At 35.7% G+C, this 18,142-nt stretch overlaps 1 protein-coding gene across 1 annotated transcript in view; it reads right to left on the reverse strand.

The window, feature by feature from the left end:
• The window catches only part of UVRAG (UV radiation resistance associated), a 364,001-nt gene that overhangs the window by 152,368 nt on the left and 193,491 nt on the right, over positions 1 to 18,142 (reverse strand). The window contains 1 exon segment of the mRNA XM_059930781.1: positions 11,213 to 11,339. Within this exon segment, the coding sequence (XP_059786764.1) occupies positions 11,213 to 11,339 (127 nt within the window).

Raw genomic sequence — 18,142 nt, forward strand, 5'->3', positions numbered from 1 at the left:
GGGCTGAGAACCAAGTATGTAGATAAGCACCAAGTGTCAAAGAGAAGTCATGATATGTAAGAAGCCATTAGTAATATTTTTATTAGCAAATCATTTCACTATTGGCTAGCAAACACACTAAATCAAAGCTGCAAATGCAGTGACAAATACACTTTTCCCCTTCATGTTACCAATACCAGTGACTCAGGTGCTTCTAAAATATTTTAACTTGGCTCAAGATTCATTAAATAGTACATTCATGTAAGTATACAAGAATGATGTTCAACACAAATGAACTTTTAATAGATAAGAATGAGTCCCTGGTAACCCAGCAGAATCACTATAAAGAACAGGGGTCCCTAACAAGTAGATTAGGATCTACTGGTACTGAAATATGGTTATCTGTATCTAGCCAACCCTTCTTTCCAACCCGTCAGATCTTACCATCACAGCATATAGAGATTCCCAATGGCAGAAAAGTACAGCCAATAGCAGCACTCTTTCTCCTGCTTAGATTTGAGCCCAAAGTGCCAACATTAGATCCTAACCCGCCCATGATTCTAAGAGTTCAGAAAAATATAAAATAATACTCATCTCAAAAAACATATATAAAAGTGGGATGAAAGCTCCTGAAGTACAAAGTCAGTGTTAAAAACCAACAATTCTGACTCATTCTGGCAAATACATATTTAACTTGAGCATTACCAGCCTTTCTGTCCATGATAAAGTGGAGATACAAGAATGTGCTGACTAATTCTGACTTGACTGTCAGAATTAAAATGGGTATTTACAAAATCCTATAATCTTCCTTTGCAGCACTGTTTGGTATCAGTAACTTTGAACACAGGCTCTGTCATAACTTGCTATGTGGCTTTGGGCCTCTGAAACTCAGTTTCCTCATCTATAAATTGGATAATAATATATGATATCTTTATTACTAGGGAGATAATAACAATACCTTTAATTCATAGGACAATTAGTAAGAACAAAATGAGATGAAGAATAGAAAACACATGACACTGCCTGGCACTAATAAGCATTCTACAAATATGAGCAATTATTATTATACCTCAGTCTTTTAAATGGGATAGAAGTCACTGTTTAGAAGTTCACCTGTTTCAAGGCTGGTGACAGACTTCTTGGGACTTCCCTCTATCAGTATAAGAGGGAAAAACACAACTGGGAACACAACTGAAGAACTATATCTCCCTATCTTTTTACCATATGCCTTAATAATATACATTCCATGGACTTTACACATCACACTACTGATAAAAAAAGGTGGTATCATATTGTGATTGAGTTTTGGAATCAATAGAAAGATTTTAACCACATCACCTGTCATTAGTTGTGTGAACTTCAGTAAGGTATCTACTGTCTCTGACTGTGACCTAGAGTTTCCTCAACTGTAAATGTAAATAATAATAGTACCTACACCTAATAAAGTTACTGTGGTAATTAAATAACTCATATCATACCTATAAGTATGGTAACTGAAATACTGTAGCTATTATTATTTTTGCTTCTCTTATTAGAAGAAGGCAAAAGTCCCTAATCCCTCTAAAATCCTATAGTGTTTTCATTTTAAAAACTTATGGTCTTGAAAAAGGTATGTAGGCATACATGCTACAGGTAGCAGGCAATCTGAGTATTATAAAAGTTGATGGTACTTCCAAAGCACCAAAGAAATGTGTCTTTTCACAGAAGATGAGACCTCTTAAAATAGATCTTATATGTACACAACAGCTATCTATTTATTTGGAGTCATTCTAACAGAGACTCTATGGAAATGGACTTTGCTCATAATATGTCATGATTTTAAATGGCATTATTCCAGACTCTCAGGTATAAACGTTAATATGCAATCTGTATTGGAACGCGGATAGTTCTGACAATCACTGCCAAAGAATATACACTTTTTCTACAGTATTTCTCATGAGAGTATCAGTTTTCCCAAATGAATACTAAGCTAGAAGCTACAGAAGTCTTTGTCCTTTAGCAGTGATGCCCGTAACATTAGACTATGATTCATTCCTTCAACAAATATTTATTGAATGCTTACTATGCCCCAGGCACTATCCCAACCCTCAGGGATGTTACAGTCTAGAGGAAGAAACAAACTAACAATTACAGTGCTATAATGGAAAAGCACAGGTGCTATGGAAACACACGAAAGGGAAGAGAGCCAGTGAAGATTTCCTGGAGAAAGCGCCAATTAACAGAGGCCTAAATGCAAGTGAGACAGACTAAAGCAAATTTAAGTTTCTAAAAGTTCTAAAAGAACGTGAGTATGGCTAAAGCATTCAGATTGAGGTGGATCAGAGGAGGCCATCTTCAGTCAGGAAGGACTTTGTTTTAAACAGTACAGAAATTCAACAAGGTGTGATATAGGAATAAGACAGAGCCTTTTGTTCCTATTTTTATAAGATCATTTCAATTTTACAACTCATCTGATCATCATACACATCCTTGCTACACAAAGTGTGCTCCACAGACCAGCAACATGAGCAGAACTTAGGAGCCTGTTAAAACTCAGCAGGATATCAACATAGTCATAAGCACTATTATTAACTTTATCTTAGAGATGAAGCCAAGTAATTGGACAAGGTTACACAGCCGGCAAATAATGAAGCCAGGCATGCATCAAAGCACTCTGAATCAAAACCTATCCCTTTAAATTTAAACTATATTTTTCTAAAATTACTGAAATGAAGTAAAATTATTCTTTGAGTCTAACCTGTATTTCATACAGTATAAAAATTTAAAACTTGTTAACTATGGCCTACTTTATTCACATTCCAAATACACTCCCAACACAACTGATTTTCTGTTTGCCATTACATGTCATTTATCTATCAATCTCAACTGTCTGAAATACACTGAAAACAAACAGGTAGCCAAAAAAGGATGCACTGCAGATGAACTAAGGATAAAAGATTCATGCACTGTATGTAATGCACATTACCTAGAAGAGAGCCCCTCAGAGCCTCACTCTGTGCTCATGCTCTCTGGGTGCCATGTAAGGCACTACGTTGGGCACTACGAAGGATACTAACATAAAAATGTAAAGTTTCTGCCCTCAAAGTCCAAACCAACTAATCAGTAAAATAAGCAACATCAAAAATACTATGGGGGGGACTTCCCTGGTGGCGCAGTGGTTAAGACTCTGTGCTCCCAATGCAGGGGGCCTGGGTTCCATCCCTGATTGGGGAACTAGATCCCACATGCATGCCGCAACTACGAGTCTGCATGCCACAACTAAAGATCCCACGTGACGCAACTAAGACCCAGCAAAGTATGCATAAATAAATAAATAAATAAATAAATAAATAAAATATTAAAAAAAAATACTATGGGGTCACAGGAGGAGCAAGAAATCTCTGGATGAGGGAGAAAAAAGCCTCGGAAGAGAGCTCATATTTAAGTATGTCTTTGAAGAAGCAAAATAACTGAACCAAGTAGAGATGGGAAAAGCATATTCTCATAACAAGCACAGAGGTGAGAAAGCACAGGAAAAAGACATTTATTTCTGAATGATGGAAAAACATACATCAGATTTACCCTCCCACTGTAAACAACTAAAAAATCATACAAAATTATACACAACAGTTTCAGACACCGGATAATAGGTAGCCCAGGACAGTCAGTGGTTTCTGAGAGAAGGGAAACAAACAAGGTGAGCCCTATACTCCTCCAGCTTACTGGGTGGGGAGTGTTTCTAGGCCACAACGCAGAGCGGGTAGACAAATAAGAGTCCCAGCAGTGTTCAGGAGACTCTTCTCTTCACACCATACACAAAAGTTAACCCCAAATAAATCACAGACATAAATCTAATAACTAAAATGATAAAAAATTCTGGAAGAAAACAGGAGAAAACCTTAAGTGTCCTTGAGTTAAGCGAAGATTTCTACAAGACAAAGTTTATCTAAAAAGAAATGATGAATAAACTCAAAAGACATTATTAAGGAGAAAAATATGTAAAACATGTATCTGATAAATGACATGTATCTAGAGTATATAAAGAACTCTTAGACATCAATAAGAAGATATTCTCGAACACTCCCAAAGGGAAAAAATTTTAAAAAGTAGCCAAAAAAGATCTAAACATTTCACCAGAGAAAAGATACAGATAACAGATAAGCACAGGAAAACATGTTCAACCTCATTCGTTACCAGAGAAATACAAATTAAAACCACAATGAGAAACAACCATGCATCTACTAGGATGGCTAAAATGAAAAATGTTTGGATATGAAGTAAATGGAACTCTCATGCATTGCTAGTGGGAATGCCAAACAGCATAACAGTTTTACAAAGTTAAACACACTCTTACTATATACATTCAGCAAGCCCACCCCTAGTTATTTAACCAAGAGAATATGCCCACACAAGGGCTTCTACTCAAATATTTACAGCAACTTTGTTCATAATAACTCAAAGACAGGAAACAAATCTAGTATATAGATAAATGTATAAACAAATTGTGTGTGTGTATTCCACAAACACATAGTGGAATACTACTCAACAATAAAAAGAAATTCATTCCTGACACATGCAACCACATGGATAAATCCCAAAATCATTATGCTAAGTGAAAAAGAGCCAAATATAAAGAGTATATATTATATGATTCCATTTATATAAAATTCTATAAAAGGCAAATGATGTCAGAAAGCAGATCAGTAGTTGCCAGTGGTCAAAAGGGAGGGGAATGAATTGACTACAAAGAGGAAAGGGGAAATTTTCAGTGTGATGGAAATGTCTTTCATTCACCATGGTGGCAGTTACTTTTCTGAATACATTAGTTAAACTTATTAAATTGTATATTTAAAATTGATTAATTTTATTGTATATAAATTATACCTCAAGTGAACAGATTTTTAGAAACATAAAAAGACAAAGAAATGAATGCTCACATACTGAACTCTTAAAAATTCATTAAAAAATAGTATCACAAAATGACAAAATGAGGAAATGATGTTAAAAATGTAAACCACAAAATAAAAACCACAAAAAAGCTTAAAATAAAACACCATACTTAATAGTGAAACACTGAAAGCTTCCTCCCTGAGACTAGAAATGAGACAAAGATATCCACTGTCACCTCTTCTATTTAATATTATAATGGATATACTAGACAGTGCAATCAGGCAAGAAAAAAAAATTTAAGGCATTAATTTTTCTCTTTTTTTTTTTGGCTGTGTAGCATGTGGGATCTTAATTCCCCGACCAGGAATTGAACCCGCCCCTCTGCAGTGGAAGTGTGGAGTCTTAACCATTGGACTGCCAGGGAAGTCCCTTAAGGCATTAATATTAGGAAATAAATTAAAATGCCATTATTTGCAGGTGAACTGACTGTACACATAAAATTCAAAAGAATCTAACAACAATCAGAATTAATAAGTTCCTTGGATATACACACATAACTCGTAGATATCACAGGTCTGGTTCCAGACCACCACAATAAAGCAAATATTGTAATAAAGCAAGTCACATGATTTTTTTGGTTTTCTAGTACACATAAAAGTTACGTTTGCACTATTCTGTAGTCTATTAAGTGTGTAATAGCACTATGTCTAAAAAAACAAGGTGCATACCTTAATGAAAATATACTTCGTTAATAAAAAAAAAGTTAACCATCATCTGAGCCTTTGGAGAGTCATAATCTTTTTGCTGGTAGAGGGTCTTGCCTTGATGTTGATGACTGCTAATTGATCAGGGTGGTGGGTGCTGAAGGTTGGAGTGGCTATGGCCAATTTCTTAAAACAAGACAGCAATAAAGTCTGCCACATAGATAGACTCTTCCTTTCACAATTTCTCTGCAGCATGCAGTGCTTGCTGTTTGTTAGCATTTTACCCACAGTAGAACTCCTTTCAAAACTGGAGTCAATCTTATCTCAAACCCTGCTGCTTTATCAACTAAGTTTATTTAATATTCTAAATCCTTTGTTGTTGTTTCAACAATCTTCACAGCATCTTCACCAGGAGTAGTTTCCATCTCAAGCTTTCTTTGCTTATCTGTAAGAAGTAACTCCTTATCCGTTTAAGTTTACCATGAGCTTGTAGCATTTCAATCACATCTTCAGACTCCACTTCTAATTCTAGTTCTCTTACTATTTCCACCACATCTGCAGAGCTCTTGGGTGACCAGGTACACTATCAATGAGCAGTGATATTTTGAAAGAAATCTTTTCTCCTAAGCCGTAGGTCTCAACAGTGGGCATAAAATATTCGGTAGGGCTTCCCTGGTGGCGCAGTGGTTGAGAATCTGCCTGCTAATGCAGGGGACATGGGTTCGAGCCCTGGTCTGGGAAGATCCCACATGCCGCGGAGCAGCTGGGCCCGTGAGCCACAATTACTGAGCCTGCGCGTCTGGAGCCTGTGCTCCGCAACAAGAGAGGCCGCGATAGTGAGAGGCCCGCGCACCGTGATGAAGAGTGGCCCCCGCTCGCCGCAACTAGAGAAAGCCCTCGCACAAAAACGAAGACCCAACACAGCCAAAAATTAATAAATTAAAAAAAAAAATTCAGTAAACTATGCTGTAAACAGAGGTGTGTGCTGCTATCCAGGCTTTCTTTTTCCATTTATAGAGCATAGGCAGAGTACATTTAGCATAATTCTTAAGGGTCCTAGGATTTTGAGAACGGTAAATGAGCACTGGCTTCGACTTAAAGTCACCAGCTGCATTAGCCCCTAACAAGAGAGTCAGCCTGTCCTTTGAAGCTTTGAAGCCAGGCACTGACTTCTCTTCTTTAGCTATGAACATCTTAGGTGGCATCTTCTTCCAGTATATGGCTGTTTTGTCTTCACTGCAACTCTGTTGTTTAGTGTAACCACCTTCATTCATTATCTAGCTAGATCTTCTAGATAACCTGCTGCAGCTTCTACGTCAGCACCTGCTGCTTCACCTTGCACTTCTATATTATTGAGAATGCCTCTTCCCTTAAACCTCATGGACTAGTCTCTGCTAGCTTCAAACTTTTCTTCTGCAGCTTCTTCACCTCTCTCAGCCTTCATAGAATTGAAGAGAGTTAGGGCCTTGCTCTGGATTAGGCTTTGGCTTAAGGGAATGTTGTGGCTGATTTGATCTTCTATCCAGACCTCTAAAACTTTCTCCATATCAGCAATACAGCTATTTCACTTTTTTATCATCCATGTACTCAATGGAGTAGCACTTTTAATTTCCTTCAGGAACTTTTCTTTGCATTCACAACTTGGCTGCTTGGCTCAAGAGCCTAGCTTTCAGCCTATCTTGGCTTTCAAAATGTTTTCCTTCATCATTTGTACCTTTTGATTTAAAGTGAGAGACGTATGACACTTCCTTTCACTTGAACACTTAGAGAGCACTGTAGGGTTATTAACTAACCTAATTTCGAAATTATTGTGGCTCAGGGAATAGGGAGGCCCCAGAAGAGGGGGAGAGACAGGGGAATGGCTAGTTACTGCAACAGTCAGAACACACATAACGTTTATCGATTAAGTTCGTTGTCTTATATGGGCATGATTTGTGGTGCCCCAAAACAAGTACAATTGTACATCAAAGATCACTGATCACAGATCACCATAACAAATACAATAATAATGTGAAAGTTTGAAGTATTGCAAGAATTACCAAAATGTAACATAGAGACATGAAGTGAGCAAAAGCTATTGTAAAAATGGTACCAATAAACTTGCTTAACACAGGAGTGTCACAAACCTTCAGTTTAAAAAAAAAAAAAGCAATTATCTGCAAAGTGCAATAAAGTGAAGTGCAATAAAATTAGGTATGCCTGTAAAATTATTATACAAAAATCAACTGTAATAAGCACATTAGCCATTAGGGAAATGTGATTCAAAACTATCATGCAAGGGACTTCCCTGGTGGTCCAGTGGTTAAGAACCCACCTTCCAATGCAGGGGACACGGGTTCGATCCCTGATTGTGGAACTAAGATCCCATGTGTCAAGGGGCAACTAAGCCTGCACACTCTAGACCCCACGCACCACAACTACTGAGCCTGTGAGCCACAACTAGAGAGAAGCCTGCGTGCCACAACTAAGACCTGATGCAGCCAAAATAAATATATATTAAAAAAAAAAAAACAAACTACCATGAGATACCACTTCACACTCATTAGGAAGGCTACACTAATAAAGAGAGAAAATAACATGTATTGGTGAGGACATTGAGAAACTAGGACCCTCATATATTGCTGGTGGGAAAGTAAAATGGTACAGTTGCTGTGAAAAACAGCTGGCAATTGCTCAAAAAGTTAAACAGTTATCACATGATCTAGCAATTCTACCCTCAGGCGTATTCAAGAGAAATAAAAACATACTTCCTTACAAAAACTTATATATGAACGTTCATAGAAGCATTACTCATAATAGGCAAAAACTGGAAACAATCCAAATTTTCATCAACTGATGAATGGATAAATAAAACGTAGTATATCCATGTAATTGAATTTTATTTAAAAAAAAAAGAAGTAATGACACATGCTACAATATGAATGAACCTTGAAATGTTACATTAAATGAAAAATGTTGGTCACAAAAGACCACATATTGCATGATTCCATTTACATAAATTGTCCAGAAAAGACAAATTTATAGAGACAGAAAATGAATCAGTGGTTGCTTAGGGTTTATGAAAGGGGAAATTTGGAACAACTGTTTAATGGGTATGAATTTTCTTTTAGGAGGGACAATTAGACTGTGATCATTGTATAACCCTATAAATAAACCAAAAAAGACTGAATTATACACTTTAAAATGAACTGCATGGTATATGAATTAAATCTCAATAAAGCTGTTTAAAAAACTTTCTGTAATTTTCTTATCTTATGTCATAAAATAATTAGAATAGAATCAATTTAATTATAGTATAATTGAATTTAATTGTAAATATAATTAGCTTATAATAAATAAATAAATAAATCATCAATCACTGTGAGAGCTGCAGCTGCAGGGCCATTACCCTAACATTAGAATTGCTAATTTGTCTATGAAACTTCCGGGGAACATTTCGTTGCACATATAATAAAATCAATACCACTTTAAAAAAATCATTCATATTTCCATATATCAGCAACAAGTAGAAAATAAAAGTTAAAGATAGTTATAACAGTTATCATAAAACATCAAAAATAGAAATATTGATAAATTCAGTGAATCATGGAAAACATCCATTTACTAACAACTACTTTATTTCAATAAGATTTTGTAAAAATGATCTAACAAACAAAGGCATATACCATTTTCTTGGATTGGAAGACTCAATACTGTAAAGATGTCTATTAACCCCAATTGTGTTGGTAAATATATCAAATGTATTCCCAATCAAAATCCTAATAAGGTTTCTTTTCTGTGTAGAAGTTCATATGAAAATGCAAAAGGACAAGAATAACCTAGGTGATCTTGAAGAACAGCTAAGCTGAAGAACTTTAACAGAGAGCAAGACCAAATATAACATGAGAGAAATTAAAACAGTAAGATAAGGGCAAAAGAATAGAGTAACAGTTCAGTGAAACAGAACACATGGTCTTGTAACAGACAAGTATATGTTTACCTTATTTATGACAAAAGAGAAACAGCAGTGCAATGGGGAAAGGATGGTTTTCAATAAACGGTGCTGGGCCAACTGACTATCTATATGTAAAAAGTGAGTCTTGACTCTTATCTTACATCATACATAAAAAAATCAATTCCTGATGAATTACAGATATAAATGTAAAAAGTTCAAGAGTAAAGCATTTAAAAGAAAACACAGAAGATCTTTACGACATTAAAATAGACAAATATTTCTTAAACTAGACACAAAAGACCTTAACTAGAAAAGACAAGACTGATAAAATGGAACTTGTGTTCATGTAAAAGTATCACAAAAGGGTGAACTACCAAGCCACAGAATGGGAGAATATATTTTCAATGCATATTTCAAACAAAGAAACCATACCCATAATATATAATCAAAAAACAATATTACTCAAACCAATAGAAGTTGGGGGAGAGGCAAAAGACTTTTAACAGGTGCTTCAAAAGGAATGTATCCCAATCAGCAAGAAACATACGAAATAGTGTTCAACTTCATTAGTCTTCAGGGAAATCAAAATTAAAATTGCAAGGAGACACTAACAACATACCCACCAGGAAGGCTAAAATACAAAAGACAGAAAGTACCAAAGGCTGACAAGGATGGAGGATACACTGCTGGATGGAGAAGAGGTAAATTGGCACAACTACTTTGGAAAAGTTTTGGACACAACCTACTAAAGCTGAAGATGTGCATATACTATGACTATGTAATTCTGCTCCTGGGTTTATATCCAAAAGAAATGCATTAAAAAACTTCTTTAAGGGGCTTCCCTGCTGGTGCAGTGGTTGAGAATCTGCCTGCCAATGCAGGGGACACGGGTTCGAGCCCTGGTCTGGGAAGATCCCACATGCAGCGGAGCAACTGGGCCCGTGAGCCACAATTACTGAGCCTGCACGTCTGGAACCTGTGCTCCGCAACAAGAGAGGCCGTGATAGTGAGAGGCCCGCGCACCGTGATGAAGAGTGGCCCCCGCTTGCCACAACTAGAGAAAGCCCTCTCACAGAAAAACGAAGACCCAACACAGCCATAAATAAAAAAACAAAAAAACAAAAAAACAAAAAACTTCTTTAAGAAACATGTACTATACTATTCACGGAAACATTGCCTGTAATAGTCCCCAACTAGAAATTAATGAAATGCCAAAAGCAAGAATAAATAAATACATGTTCGCTCAGTGTAATACTATTGGCAGCAAAGATAAACTAAGACTACATTACATTCAGGTAGGGATGAATCTTACAAACAAAATGTTGAACAAAAGCCAGCACATAAAATGTATATATTATATGGTTCTATGTGTATAAAGTTCAAAATTAGGCAAACCCAATCTATGGTATAGTGAGTCAAGGTAGTAGTTAGTCTGGCTAGAGATGCCATGAATGGAAGAGAACATGAAACTTCTGGGCTTCTGGGGTCCCTGTCTCTGTTTCTTGATGGAGATTCTGCTTATGCAGGTGTGTTCATTGTGAAAATGTGAAGTGTGTCTGTGTGTGTATACACTATACTGTACATATTAACTTCAAAATACTTCAAAAATCTTAAAAAAATTGTTTTAGTATATTTATACAAAGATGACTATTTGAGCCTATGGAGAAAAAGAAAGGAAAATTACTGAATGTGGAGGCTAGGCTGTTTGTATGGTGTTTTTACTCACCTTTGTCCTGTAATGCAATTTGTTCCTTATGCAGTAATGCCACCTCCCGTCCCAAAGCTTTCTTCTGTCTTTCCAGTTCATTTCGAAGCACCAAAATTTTTAACTGCAGGCACTCACTTTCTTTTTTCTAAATAATTAAAAGCACAGGTAAATTTATGAATATAAAAGTTATGCCTATGAATAACTGAGCACTCACAATGTTTCAAAATGTGATTGGTTTAAAGCACTTTAATACTCATGTAACTTACAGATCTCTTGAGTAACTTAATTATCAGCACCTGTCATTTTAATGGAAAGAATACAGATGTAAGCAAAGAACAGAGTAGAAATAAAATCTGGGAACAGTTCTAAGAACCTAAAATACACTATAAAATATATCAGGCCTCTTTCCTAACACCACAGTACAATAAGACACAAATTAATAATAAAAAAGAAATGGAGTTCTCAAAATGTTAAACACAGAATTACCTTAGGACCCAGCAATTCCACTTCTAGACATATGTATATACCCAATAGAATAAAAAACATGCCCAGACAAAAATGTGAATATGAATGTTCACAGCAGCATTATTCATAATAGCCAAACAATGAAATCAATCCAAATGTCCACCATCTGATGAACAGATAAATAAAATGTGGTATATATACAATGGAATATTATTTGGCAATAACAAGAAATGAAGTACTTATATATGCTACAACATGGATGAATCTTGAAAACATTATGCTAACTAAAAAAAAAAAGCCAGTTTTAAAAGGCCACAGATTCCATTTATATGAAATTACTGAAATAAGCAAATCCATAGAAACAAAAAGTAGATTTCCATCCTTACCAAGCTGAACATAGGTGCTCTAATATTCCACAGATTTTGGAGAAAGCCAAGTAGAGACCTGGTGCTTTCATCCCTTCCAGACAGTAACTAACCAAGCCCCCTATAATGTCAGTGGATACCACAGGGGGAGCCTGCAGCCTCACTACAGCTGTAACAAGATAACCTTCTCCCTTCCTGCTGGGTAATATCAGAGGAGGCCAAGTAGAGAGCCAGAACTTTCATTACTATGCAGTGCTATTGAGACCACCTTATTCCCTATGTGGGCAGCTGGAACTCCCATTCCTAGTCAGCACTAACAAGCCCTCTTACACTCACACGCAAACACTCCTCTGCCACATGAGTGTCAATGGAAGCTTCTTGGGGAACTTGGACTTCCACCCCAACCTGGCAGTAATGAGATGGTGCCTCTTCCTTCCACTACCAGAGGTGTCAGAGGAAGCCAGGTAAGATAGAAGGTTTAAATAAGATCCAGAGACTCGTAACATAATACCCCAAATGTACAAGTTTCAATCAAAAATCCCTCATCAGACCAAGAACCCGGAAGAGATGTCAAAGTAAATAAAAAAGGATAATCAATAGATGCCAACACTTGAGACAAACAGACACGTTACAATTATCTGACAACGATCTGAGAGTAGCCATTACAAAAATGCTTCAATAGAAATTAAGAACCTATATGGGAATATAATCTAAAAAAGAGTAGATATATGTATATGTAAATGTATAACTGATTCACTTTGCTGTACAGTAGAAACTAAAACAACATTGTAAATCAACTATACTCCAATAAACATTAATTTTTAAAAAGAAATTAAGAACATGCTTGAAACAAAAAATAGAACATCTTGACAAAAAAACCCCAGAAAATCTCAATAAAGAAAGTGAAGACCTAAAGAACTGAAATAAAAAACTCAATGAATGAGCTCAACAGCAGAATGTAGGAAACAGAGAAAAGAATCTTTAATCTGGAAGATAAAACAATAGAAACTACCCAATTTAAACAATAGAGATAAAAATGAACAGAGCTTCAGAAATCTGTGGAATGATACCAAAAGATCTAGCACTTGTATCATCAAGTACCAGGAGGAAAGGAGAAAGTGGGCAGGGATGAAAAGGACTTGTAGTAAATAATGGCTAAAAACTTCCCAAATTAGGCAAAAGAAATAAATCTACAGATTCAAGAAGTTAGTGAACTCCAAACAGAATAAATTAAATGGAGAAAATCACAAAGTAAACAAAACCAAAAGCTGTGTTTTTGAAAAGGTAAGATTGATAAAATTCTAGCCAGGCTAACCAAGAAAAGACAGAAATTACTAATATGAAGAATGAAAGAGGAGCCATCACAACTGATCTCATGGACATTAAAAGAATAATTAAAAATACTATAAACAACTCTATGCCCATAAATTTGGTAACTTAGATGAAATGGATCAATTCCTTGAAAGACAATCTACCAAAACTCACACTAGGAGAAACTGACAATCTGAATAGGCCTATACATATATATATATATATATATATATATAAGAAATTAAATCAATAATTAATAACCTTCCAAAACAGAAAGTACCAATCCAGATGGCTTCACTGGTAAATTTTACCAAACATTTAAATAAGACATTATACCAGTTTTTGAAAATCTCTTCCAAAATACAGAAGAACTTCCTAACTCATTCTATGAGGCCAGCATCATCCTCACACCAAAACCAAAGCCATCACTAGAAAGGAAAATTACAGACCAGTATTTGTCATAAACATAGATACAAAATCCCCAACAAAATATTAGCAAATCAAATCCATCAACATATAAGAAGAATTATACACCATGGCCAAATGAAACTATATTCCAGGTATGCAAGACAGATTTAACTTTCAATAATCAATTAATGGATTTCACCACATCAACCAGGCTAAAGAAAAAAAAATCATATAACCATATCAATGGATGCTGAAAAAGCATGTGACATTCAACTAGAAATAAAGGAGAACTTCATCAATTTGGTAAAGAATACTTGCCAAGAAACCTACTAATATTTGCCAAAATACTTAATGGTGAAAAACCAGACGCTTTCTCCCTATGTTGGAGAACAACACAGGATGTCCCCTTTCACCACTCTCTTAAACATGTACTGAAAGTCCTAGCTATGCAATAAGGCAAGAAAAGGAAATAAAAGCTATGTATACTGGGAAAGAAATAAATGAAGTCATCTTTGTTTACAGATGATATGATTGTCTATGTAGAAAATCCCAAAGAATTGACAAAACAAAAACAAAAAACCAACCCAAAACCTCCTGGAACTAACAAGTGATTACAGCAAGGTTGCATGATACAGGGTTAATACACAAAAGTCAACTGCTTTCTTATGTAACAAGGAATAATGGGAATTTGAAATTAAAAACACAACATCAATTACATTAGTATGAAAAAATAAAATACTTAGGTACAAATCTAACAAATTATGTAGAAGATCTATATGAAGAAAACTACAAAACTCCAATGAAAGAGATCAAAGGAGACCCAAATAAATGGAGAAATTGTCCATGTTCAGGGACAGGAAGACACTATTATGATATCAATTTTTCCCAACTTGACCTATAGATTCAGTGACATCCCAGCAAATTATTTTGTGGATATCAACAAACTGATTCTAAAGTTAAAAGAGAAAAGCAAAAAACCCAGAATCACCAACAAAATACTGGAGAAGAACAAAGTTGGAAGACTGACACTATCTTCTGTCAAGACTTACTATAAAACTACAGTAATCAGGACAATGTGGTATGGGCAAAAGAACAGACAAACAAGTCAGTAGAACAGAATATAGAGCCCAGAAATAGAAACACACAAATATGGTCAACTAATCTTTGACAAAGGAATAAAAGCAATTCAATGGAGAAAGGATAGTCTTTTTCACCAAACGGTGCTGGAACCACTGGACACCCACATACAAACAAACAAAAACAAAACAAAAAATTTAGATATAGACCTATATCTTTCACAAAAATTAACTCAAAATCAATCACAGATCTAAATGTGAAATAATAATTACTATTCACCTTTTAGAGGATAACAGTGGAGAAAACCTAGGTGACCTTAGGCTTGGAGATGATTTTTTACATACAACACCAAACACATGAGCCATGAAAGAAGAAATTGTTAAGTTGGATTTCATTAAAATTAAGACTTCTGCTCTGCAAAAATGACTATTAATAGAATGAAAAGACAAGCCACAGACTGGGAGAAAATATTTGAAAACCACTTATCTGATAAAGAATAGAATACAAAATATGCAAAGAGTTCTAAAAACTCAGCAATAGAAATATAAACAACCCAATTAAAAAATGGGCAACCGATCTGAACTGTCACCTTACCAAAGAAGATACAGAGATAATCATATGAAAATAAGCATATAAGCATATGAAAAGATTCTCAATATCACAAGTCATCAGGGAATTGCAATTAAAACAATTAGATAGGGGCTTCCCTGGTGGCGCAGGTTAAGAATCTGCCTGCCAATGCAGGGAACACGCGTTCAAGCCCTGGTCTGGGAAGATCCCACATGCCGTGGAACAACTAAGCCCGTGAGCCACAACTACAGAGCCTGTGCTCTAGAGCCCGTGAGCCACAACACTGAGCCTGCGTGCCACAACTACTGAAGCCAGCGCACCTAGAGCCCGTGCTCCACAACAAGAGAAGCCCCCACAATGAGAAGCCCATGCACCGCAACGAAGAGTAGCCTGCGCACCACTATGAAGAGTAGCCCCCACTCGCTGCAACTAGATAAAGCCCGCGCGCAGCAACAAAGACCCAACACAGCCAAAAAATAAAAAATAAAATAAATTAAAAAAATGAAAAACAATTAGATACCACTACACTCCTATCAGAATAGTTTAAATCCAAAACAATGGCAATACTAAATGTTGGCAAGGATGTGGAGCAACAGGAACTTTCATTCATTGTTGATGGCAATGCAAAATGGTATAGCCATTTTAGAGGATGGTCTGGCAGTTTCTCACAAAACTAAACATAGGTTTACTATATGATCCAGCAATTGTGCTCCTAGATATTTACCCAGATGAGCTGAAAACTTGTGTTCACATAAAAACCTACACATAAATGCCTATAGCAGCTGTATTCATAATTGCCAAAACGTGGAAGCAACCAAAATGTGCCTCAATAGGTCAAAAGATAAACTGTGGCATATCCAATAACAATGGAGCATTATTCAGCAATAAAAAGAAATGAGCTATGAAAAGCTATTAAAAAGACATGAGGGAACCTTAAATGCATATAGCTAAGTAAAAGAAGCCAATCTGAAAAAGCTACATGTTGTATGACTCCAACTATGTTACATTCTGAAAAAGGCAAAACTGTGGAGACAATAAAAAGATCAGTGGTTGCCAGGTGTTCTGAGGGAGGGAAAAAAGTATAAATAGGTGAAGCATGGAGGATTTTTAGGCCAGTGAAACTATTCTGTATGACGCTGTAATGGTGGATACATGACACTGTGCCTTTGTCAAAACTCATAGAACTATACAACACTAAGAGTGAACCTGAAGGTAAACTACGGACTTTAGTTAATAATATTGTATTAATATTTATTCAACAATAGTAACAAATGTGTCACTCTAAGATGTTAATAACAAAAGAAATGGGGGGGGAACTTTCTGTACTTTCTGCACAATTTTTCTGTAAACCTAAAACTACTCTAAAACACAAAGTTCATTTTTTAAAAAGTGATAGAACCGTACCTCAAAAAAGTCAATTTTACTGAATGTTCATTTAATAAAACAAATCCAAGACACATTCTACCAAAGATACAATTAAGTTTACCAAATAAGTTTGTTAACTTATCTTTCCATAAAAATATTTCCTACTTCAACCTATAAAGCCATGGTTTAAACTTTACTCTGACTCCCTTTTAATCCAAATACCTTGCCACAATTTGCCTCCAGATAAAATCTGAAATCCTACCCCCACAATGAACATATATGTGCCTGCACATGTTTGCATTCACACACAATTACTGCACTATGAAGGTATGTACCCTTCTCTCCTAGTCTTTACCAATAGTGTCAATAATATGCTTTCCATCATTTTCCATGAGAAAAATCTTAACCAAACAGTCTCCTGCCTAAGACATATACTAAGTAAAATTTTAATGGGGAGAAAAAACCATTCATTAAGTAAACTGAATAGGTTACTAAGCCCTGGGATGAGCTGGTGGAAAACTTTAAAAGAAAAAACTCAGCACCTCTATTTGATTCACAGACAATGAGGAAGCATGGGTACTCAGTGAGATGAGTAATGGTATGGTCTTGTTGAGGCAATGGGCATGGAAAATGACTTTGGGCAGTTGTGTGGAAAGTGCTTTACAGCTATCGTTTCTCACCCAAAATGCTTTCTTCCTCATCTCTGAAATACTGATTCTGAACAGTGGTATGATCGTCTGTTAAAGACATTCCAGCAGTAAAGCTTATTTCCAATCATCATTTTTATATTTTACTGGAAAACTCTATGAAATATAAAACATTCCTAAGCAATTTTTTTCTGAATGAATCAAATATTTATGAAGGGCCTACTATGTGCTTCTAGATAAATGAGAAACAGTTTCTGTTTTCTAAGGGCTTGGGTCTAGTGGAGACAAAAGCCATTTTGCCCTGCCAACTCCCTGTAAAAACAAAGACCAAAAGTCAGTGAGGTTGCTTATCATGAAAGAGAGAGGAATCAGGAAACAATCTGGGTTTCTTTGGTAATCCAGTAGTGTGATCAGTGTTTTTACATCACTGAGGGAAAAAATATACAAATTCTTAGGAAGTAATCTTTTTCCACAAAGAGATGTGTTCAATTTCCTTAACTTGAATTTCTCCACAAAATATGTAAACTAGATTCTACCTATGTAGAGAAAAAAAACAGAAAAGAAAAACAACTCTTCAAAGAACACAGGGATATGCATAGGTAGGGGGGTTAATCTGCTCTATTCCAGGGTACATGCTCAAATTGGGTTATGTTTACTAGAATCAAAGAACTAAGGGTACAAGTTAGTCTAAATACTAAACTAATACAGGAAGGTGTGTGTATAGTGTGTTTGTGTTATGG

The sequence above is a fragment of the Balaenoptera ricei genome, chromosome 8 (genome assembly GCF_028023285.1).
Source record: "Balaenoptera ricei isolate mBalRic1 chromosome 8, mBalRic1.hap2, whole genome shotgun sequence".
NCBI lineage: Eukaryota > Metazoa > Chordata > Mammalia > Artiodactyla > Balaenopteridae > Balaenoptera > Balaenoptera ricei.